The sequence below is a fragment of the Sinocyclocheilus anshuiensis genome, unplaced genomic scaffold, assembly GCF_001515605.1.
Source record: "Sinocyclocheilus anshuiensis isolate Anshui unplaced genomic scaffold, SAMN03320099.WGS_v1.1 scaffold376, whole genome shotgun sequence".
In the NCBI taxonomy this organism is placed as follows: domain Eukaryota; kingdom Metazoa; phylum Chordata; class Actinopteri; order Cypriniformes; family Cyprinidae; genus Sinocyclocheilus; species Sinocyclocheilus anshuiensis.
In genome coordinates, this window is record NW_015558600.1 from 948,941 (window position 1) to 957,676 (window position 8,736).

General features: G+C 39.2%; 1 protein-coding gene across 1 annotated transcript in view; it reads left to right on the forward strand.

Annotated features, from left to right (window-relative positions):
* LOC107680136 (phosphatidylserine synthase 2-like) overlaps positions 1 to 8,736 on the forward strand; it is a 15,724-nt gene that overhangs the window by 3,933 nt on the left and 3,055 nt on the right. Inside the window, exons 2-10 of the mRNA XM_016475907.1 lie at positions 335 to 436; positions 2,176 to 2,258; positions 5,442 to 5,509; positions 5,593 to 5,727; positions 6,341 to 6,391; positions 6,576 to 6,689; positions 6,792 to 6,910; positions 6,998 to 7,112; positions 7,196 to 7,341. Of these exons, the coding sequence (XP_016331393.1) occupies positions 335 to 436; positions 2,176 to 2,258; positions 5,442 to 5,509; positions 5,593 to 5,727; positions 6,341 to 6,391; positions 6,576 to 6,689; positions 6,792 to 6,910; positions 6,998 to 7,112; positions 7,196 to 7,341 (933 nt within the window). The remainder of the gene's footprint in view (positions 1 to 334; positions 437 to 2,175; positions 2,259 to 5,441; positions 5,510 to 5,592; positions 5,728 to 6,340; positions 6,392 to 6,575; positions 6,690 to 6,791; positions 6,911 to 6,997; positions 7,113 to 7,195; positions 7,342 to 8,736) is intronic.

Genomic DNA, 8,736 nt, shown 5'->3' on the forward strand with positions numbered 1-8,736 from the left:
GCCGCCTCTTCTTTTTTTTTTTTTTTTTTAGTTAACAGACAATTGTTGAGATTTAACATTTGACCTCTTAATGGTCAAAATGCCCCTTGAAAATCAGTTCCAAGAACTGGATTTGCTGTAGTAAACTTCTGTACTGATGTCTCCTCCCTCCCCCTATGTGTGTGTGTGTGTGTGTGTGTGTGTGTGTGTGTGTTGAGGTGTGGCTGTGTTTATGATCAGCCTGTATACCAGCTCAACAGGTTTTAAATGTGGAAAAAAACAAAAACAAACCAGACTTCTGTCAGTAACGTTTGAATGCAAGCTTTGTACTCTTGTTTCGTCTTTCTCTCTGCAGGAGGGCACATACTCTGACAGTGCTGTTCATCCTGACATGTGCTCTAGTTTATGTGACGCTATTGGAGGAGACACCACATGACACGGCGTACAACACTAAAAGGTATGGCCTGCATGTAGTCAGCGTGTCCTGTCCTTTATCTTTAGCATTGAGACCAGAATGCAGTTCACAGTGCCAGTGAATAAGTGCATTAGGGCCTTTCGCACCGCTTTAGTTCCAGAACTAAATATACAGTTCTAAAGTACTGGGACGATTTTGCGCGAACTATTTCCCAGTACCATTTAAAGGGTTGCATTCGCACCGAGAGTGTGTACTAAGAAGTGATGTAAGCCGGTCGACAGCGTCGTCATTTGTGCGCGGCGTTCAACAACAGAAACAACAGGAGGATAGAGGATGCTGTGATCGGAGCTGTGTTTTTGTTGTCTCGCGGGTTTCACAATAATGGACATGGAAAGTCGACGTATACGTAAAGCGATTGAAAGAACGGAAAGGAGGACTAAGAATCTCCAATGACAACTGGCAGTGCTACATTTGCTACAAGTGCCTGCACTTCAGCGTCCGTCCATCTATCGCTGTTCTCCATACTTGCGAAATAAGTTGACAACAATGTTTACAGTATGTTTACACGGCATTTTAAAATCATAGCGGGTGAGGGCGTTTTCGTACGCGTTTGGCCAATCAATGTCTACTTACGTCACGATTAGTACCAGTTGTGCTGGTTAGACCCTGCTCCGGAGTAGGAGCTAATTTGGTTCTCGAAAAAGGCAGTCCGGAAGAACGGACCCCTGAATATCTGTGCCGTTTCAGAACAAGGTCCTCCTTACAAAGGCCTGATAGAGCGTCTACAGATGGATGGCCGAGCATGTGACAAGGTACCGCTGGCGGGGCCCATCTGGCTCGCTGCTTCCAGGAAGCCAGATTCCAGGGCGCTAATCCAGAGAGACTCAGAGGCCCAGAAATGCCATCAGGTCCCTTGGCAGAGAACACATGCCCGCTTTGTGTCCCAGGCTGCTGTCGATGGAGGGCTGCAGGAACGCAAGCCCCAGCACAGTTCCTCTGGTACTATGAAAAGGTTCCCGCGGTGCGAAAGGCCCTAAAGTTACCTCCTGAGCAGAAGCTAAAGTGGTCTGATGTGGACAGAAATGACACATGGCTATAGCTGGGAGGGCCTTGGCTTAGTGTCATGCTTTCTATTGGCTAACAGGATTATGTGTGACATCTGCTGCTGATCACAAAGTCCAGGTCACAGACTGACCCACTGTGCTTAAAAGCATTTGAACTTTATCAGAAGGAAGAGCAGCTAGTATTTCAGTATGAATGCAATGTGTAGTTTTATTAGAGGTGCTTGCAAGTTTTGAACCAACCCCTAATTATTTAAACTAGACAACCACCTGAAACACCTAAATGGCAATCTATAAAACAAGAACTCAGAAAAGAGGTGGGTTTTAATTTTCATAAACTGATTTCCTGGTGGAAAAACTACATTACCCATGATTCAGCAGTGACTCCCCACCAATCAGAGAACTGTGACAAACAAATTTATATATAAAGGGATAGTTCACCCAAAAATGAAAATGCTGTCGTTTACTCATCCTCAAGTTGTTTCAAACCTGTACGAGTTTCTTTGTTCTGTTGAGCACAAAAGAAGATATTTTGAAGAATGTGGGTAACCAAAGAGTTGCCGGTAGCCATTGACCCCCATAATATATTTTTTATATACTTGAGGGTGAGCAGCGTCCTAGAAACACCTTAGCATCTTGGCAGCGAATTTTGCACATAAAGAACCACTCACATTTTCTCCAGTGTTTGTTTTTATTTTGTGTATATTTTGTCTTTTTCAGAGGAATTGTGGCCAGTATTCTGGTGTTCCTTTGTTTCGGAGTAACACAAGCTAAAGATGGTCCCTTCACACGTCCTCACCCAGGTCAGTAACCTTTATTCATAGATGATTTAACCTTAACCCAGGTTTCACATCACCTTCATGTCAACTTTGAGATGCTATAATTGTGAGCTCTCATAGTACTGTTGAGGTAGAGTAGCTAAAAGTAGTGACTTAAACACGTTTCAGTAGTGTGACAGTCACTCAGCTGTTTTAAGAATAGCATAGCTTTTCCAGTAACATGCTTTGCAACAACTAGCAGTGCAATGTAACTAAACAAATACATCATTGTTTTTCACATTGCATTACAATTGAGCGAGCTGATGCAATCATCACACAGTCTTGTAAAAGGACCTTGCAAGTCATGTTGAGAAGACTTGATTAATTTGTCTTTATCTCAATGAATCAGTTCATAAAAATGATTCACCAAGTCATTTGAGTCACTCAATAGTGTTCCCAGAAGTCTGTACATGGCATTTTATGTTTTCTTTTTGTGTTTCAGTATAAAGTTAAATAATTAAACTGCAGTTTATCCCTATTTTAGAATTGATTATGTAGATTAGGAGTTTTGAAAAGTGATATTTACTGTAAATTTTGGCTGCACATTTAATTAAACAAAGAAATTAAAACAATAAATAAATATTAATATTGTCATTTTACAGTTGTTCTGTATAATACAATTATTTTATTTTTTATTTTATTTACTCAGGGGCATGTTTAGTAAGATTTTACCAGAAAAGATTATAGATTTTTTTATCATATGTTAATTTAAAATTTTATCTGTTGTATAATGTATATCTGTTGCTTGGTTTTTATTTTTGTTTATGTAACTCGTGTATTATTCCAACTCTGTTTTTACCATGAAGATAGCTTTAGATGCTGACATGGCAATAAAAATCAATAATCAAATCAAAATATTGATATATAATCACACTTTTTGGACAAGTTGTGCTGTTCTACAAACAAGATTTTTTATTCTTTTTTGTGCAGCCCAAATTCGTATTTGAAATTGCCGTCACAATTTTTATTGGGAAAATGTCAATGTGCATTTTGCAGCCCTACTGTAAATTTGTATTCAAGTTTGATGCTTTCACTGCAAATCTTAATTGTTTGTGTGCCTGAGAAATATAGCTTTTGTAGTTAGTTGCCACTTATAAATTTGTAATGAATCTAATTAGGGGTGCTCCGATCAGGATTTTTGAGGCCGATCGCCGATCACAGAAAGCAGTATCTGCCGATACCGATCTTTTTAAAGCCTTCTTTTTATCATTTATAACTATTTATAGTGATACTTCAATCAGGATTTTTAGACATTTATTCAGGGCCTGAATTTCTTTTTTGAAAATGGGGGAAATTCCCCTCTTAGGTGACTCTTGTGAGAGGGGAAGCAGCTTTCACACAGGAGTCCGCTACTGATCCGTGGCTGTTTACCACAAACACAACATTTATTCCAACATTATAATCATTCAATTATTTTGATTTCAAATCCAAACATTGTCACTGAAAATGCTTTTTCAGCATTGCAATTCTTTTTTTACACAGTACAGTTCCTACCTCCACGAGTGCATCTATTATTGCCTTGTTAATCTAAAAGTGCTCTTTTCCTTTAAAATTAGCCAACAAGCCATATGTGTTGACTGTGAAAGACAGTATACTTTAATTATATGCATTTATGGTGCAATTGCTACATTTTCGTTTTCGTATGTACTGCAAACAATGTGCTGTCCCTTTAATTCAGCGCTGTATCACAGCAAAAATAGACTCGGTGCGGAAACGATCTCTGCACTGCTGCAGACGCACCGCTCCTGAACGCACTGCCGTGTGAGTACCTCACCTTCAGCATTATAATTATTTCACCCGCGCCGGACAGAGACTGAGACGGTGCTGCTGCATGTCGTGCCAAACCTCTCACGGCAGCATCATCAGCTTGAGATCGGCCTTTTAAAGACCGCCGATCAATCATCCCAACGTGATTATCGGCCGATAATGATCGGTAGCCGATCAATCGGAGCACCCCTAAAACTAACTATTCAAAGGTAGCTTGACTGTAGTTTTTTAAATTATGAGTAGAATGAGTAGATTGAAGTAGCATTCTGAGAGACTTTTTAAAACAGTTTCAACATTGAGTAACAATGAGTATACTGTTATAGCAACAGTAACTCACATCTCCTTCAAAAACTGGACGAGCTGGTACGGGGCTTTCAACACATCACTCACTGAAACCTGAAAGATGCTTGAAGGACTCCCTCCAGTCATTCAGGCCTCTCAAAGGCACGAGATAACTGACGAATGTAGGCACAAATTGTAAGTTGGGCTACCGGTTACAGTGAATGGTGTTAAATTTCAATCCCAGTTAAGTATGCAAGGTTGTTTTAAATGAGAAGAGCGTCTGGGGACTCCAACATAGAGAGAAGTAGATGCAAACAAATGGTTGCAGCCATAGTCAAAAGGGCTTCACAATCTTAGTCTCACATCCTTAATTCAAGCATGTTAACTTAAAAAGAAAAAGGTGTTTAAGTTCCTTTTTTGCATTTTGACCAAATGCTTCGTGAATGTTATGTTTGTGGGTGGCTCTCTTCCACCCCTATGACTGAGGTGGCCTTGAGCAAGGCACCTAACCCCCAATTGCTCCCTGGGTGCCACAGCAAAAATGGCTGCCCACTGCTCCGTGTGTGTGTGTGTGTGTTCACTACTCACTGCTGTGTGTGCTCACTTGGATGGGATAAATGCAGAGCACATATTTCGAGTATGGGTTACGATACTTGGCTACACGTCACGTCACTTTAATTAATTATGATGGCTCACAGAAACACTAAAATAGCTTGAATAATTGCTAGATTTTTTTATGTTGTTGAAAGAAAAATATTTTCTATAATTTAAAATAGTTATAAAATACATTGTCTATAATTGTATTTATTTATTTAGAGATTTATTTATAATTTGGACTATTTTGAGTTTGCCAAGAAAATAATATTTCTGATGATATGGCAAAATAATCATATAAACATAACTAATCAACACACCTCAATAATCCAAATGCAGATGAATTGTAATAGTTCAGGTATCATACAGACAACAAACATTTCAATCATCCAACATAAATCCAAAAAATTCTCCTGTATAAAATTTATAATTTTAGTTATTTATATATTAGTGCATTAGTATTTTTAGTATTTTTGTGTTTTTGTATGACAGATCATGTTTATGGGTACCTGTTTGTCTTTGCAGCATACTGGCGTTTCTGGCTGTGCGTTTCTGTTGTGTATGAACTCTTCCTCATCTTCATCCTGTTTCAGGTTTGTTATCAGCCACAATGACACAACTTTACATATGTTTTGTCCATATTGTGTCATATTCCAAATTTGGACTTTTCTTTCAGACAGTGCATGATGGCAGGCAGTTTATGAAGTACATTGACCCTAAACTGGGCGTCCCTCTTCCTGAAAGAGATTATGGTGGAAACTGTCTTATTTATGACCCTGGTCACCCTGCTGACCCCTTCCACAATATCTGGGTATGCATTAAAATCAACATTAATAAACAATATTGACACTGATAATACAGAGATGCATGTGTTACAGAAGGTTGCACATACGTCTAGTCACTTAGGCTAGTCAAATATCCATCTGATCTGTCATCACAAATTTATTATGCAAATAGCTGTATGTTAAAGATAATGTACAGTCATTCGTATTTCACAGAATAAACTCTGTAATGATAATGTCCATCTGACTGTACATTATCCTGTTCTTACATGGTTACTTGATAAATAAATAAATAGACATGAAATATTGATTTAAATTGAAATATTATAATGTGAGAAGAGGGTGTGGTGTGATAAGAGAGACATAAAACAGCTGTGTAGGAACAACATGAAATAGCATTTACCTTCTTTAATCTGGTGTATTTCCAAAACAAACAGAATATTCTTTTTTTTATTAGGAAAACTGTTCTTATTTAAAATGACATGCATGATCAATTGATAAGGCCAGTGAAATTTATTGAAATAAATAGGAAACTTTTGAATTTTATGTAGTTTTTAATACTTGAGTTTGATTTTGCAGCAGGAAATAATAGTTTTTATTATTATTATTATTATTATTATTATTATATTATTTTCCCAACAGGACAAAATGGATGGATTTGTTCCTGCCCATTTTCTTGGCTGGTACATTAAGGTTGGTCAACATCTGATGTAACTCATTGAATATCTGAATCTATCAGCAAGCATTTGATTTGTTCTGCCCAAGTGTATGATTGGGTTTGGCAAATTAATGCACTACCACACGTCTAAAAGCAGCAAACAGCATCAAAAATTTAATTAGAAACTATTAGTCATGTGTTTGTGTCTCTGTGTGTCAGACGCTGATGATCAGGGACTGGTGGATGTGTATGATCATCAGCGTGATGTTTGAGTTCCTGGAGTACAGCCTTGAACACCAGCTGCCCAACTTCTCAGAGTGCTGGTGGGACCATGTGAGTAAAACACACCAAATACACCCTGTGAATCATGCATCATCCTGTTTTAAAGAGATCAGATAGAACATGTCCTCATGAAATGACTCTCTCCTGCTGTAGTGGATCATGGATGTGTTGGTGTGTAACGGTTTGGGCATTTACTGTGGCATGAAGACTCTCGGTTGGCTCTCCATGAAACCCTATCAATGGCAGGGATTGTGGAACATCCCAACATACAAGTAAAAACACAGTAAACCTCTGAAATGATGTGTCTGCTGGCCAGACACACTAAACTGTCATGACATTCATGTAATTTTGTGTTTCAGGGGGAAAATTAAGCGTATTGCCTTCCAGTTTACCCCATATAGCTGGGTGAAGTTTGAATGGCGTCCTGCATCTAATCTGCGAAGATGGCTGGCGGTGCTGGGTATTATTTTCATGGTGAGTCACATGACCAGCTCATGAAATCACTGTACAATGATTTTGAATGAAAAATTATGCCTTTTTCTCTCGCTTTTTTGCAGTTCTTGTTGGCGGAGCTGAATACGTTTTATCTGAAGTGTGTGTTGTGGATGCCTCCTGAACATTATCTGGTGCTTTTGCGGCTCATCTTCTTTGTGAACGTGGGTGGAGTGGCCATGCGAGAGATCTACGACTTCATGGATGATCCGTAAGTACTAGGGATGCACCAATACCACTTTTTCCAGTACTCGCCCGATACCGATACTTTTATTTTTGGTACTTGCTGATACCGAGTACCTTAACATTATATTCATTGCATACATATACTTCGTAGTAGACATCCTTAACACCTTTCTGCTGTCTGTTCTGTTGTTGGTGTTTCTTTGTTTGAATATGGCGCTTATCACATGCTGTGTGGTATCGGCGTTTGGTATCGGGGCATTTTAACGAGTAGGAGTACGAGTACAGGAGACCAGTATCGGGCCCGATACCGATACCAGTATCGGTATCGGTGCATCCCTAGTAAGTACAATCTAGTGCTTTTCCAAATCCTAATGAGCTGTCTCAACTGTTGTCTATGTAGGCTGCTACCTTCTAAGGCAGCATTTCTCAGTGGGGCAGTACTGCCCCCCAGTAGGCTTTAAGCGAACATCGGAGGAGCTTGAAGCAATATTTTTGATAGCAGGCGTTGAAGTGTTCTTAAGGGGGCATATGTTTAAGGCGAGTTTACACCAAAGATTCACGACAAGATGAGCTTAAACATTGTAGTTTACTTGCAAAAGAATATGGTTCGCAACATTCTAACAATGTGTCTATACTGGACGCATTAAAGCGAACATTCCAAATTCATTTGTCGTGTTGCCTTATAGCAAGTGCATGGAGTACGTCAGAAATAAAACAGGGCATCCATGTATTACTTGTATTTGCTATTGGCGACTCTGCACAAAGGGACCTGGATAATGGATAGAAGGGTGGAAAGGTTGAGAACCACTGTTCTTAGGCGGTATCCTAGCTTAAAGGAGTAGTTCACCAAAAAATGAAAATTTATTCACCCTCAGGTGATCCAAAATGTAGAGGAGTTCGTTTCTTCATCTGAACAGATTTGGAAAAATTTAGCATTACATCACTTAAAGGGTTAGTTCACCCAAAAATTTAAATTAGCCCATAAATTACTCACCCTCAAGTCATCCTAGGTGTATATGACTTTCTTCTTTCAGACGAATCCAGTCGGACTTATATTAAAAATTGTCTTTGATCTTTCAAGCTCTATCGTTGTACTCAGCGGGTGTTGCAGTGCTTCGGTTCAAATGACGTGAAATAAAAAGCACCCTTCCACAAAAAAAAAGTGTCTCACACGGCTCCGGGGGGTGAACAAAGGCCTCCTGTAGCGAATCGATGCATTTTTGTAAGAAAAATATCCATATTCAAAACGTAATAATAACTTGAATCTAGCTTGCGCCAGCAGTTGAACACAGAAGCAGTTCCGGGGGAATGATGTATGAGGTCAGCGCTGCACATGCGCCGGTGCGTCTCGTGAAAACCAATGTTTGTTTACAGGATCAAAAGAAGCAAAGTTTCCTTACTTTAGCAAAGGAAAACCAGT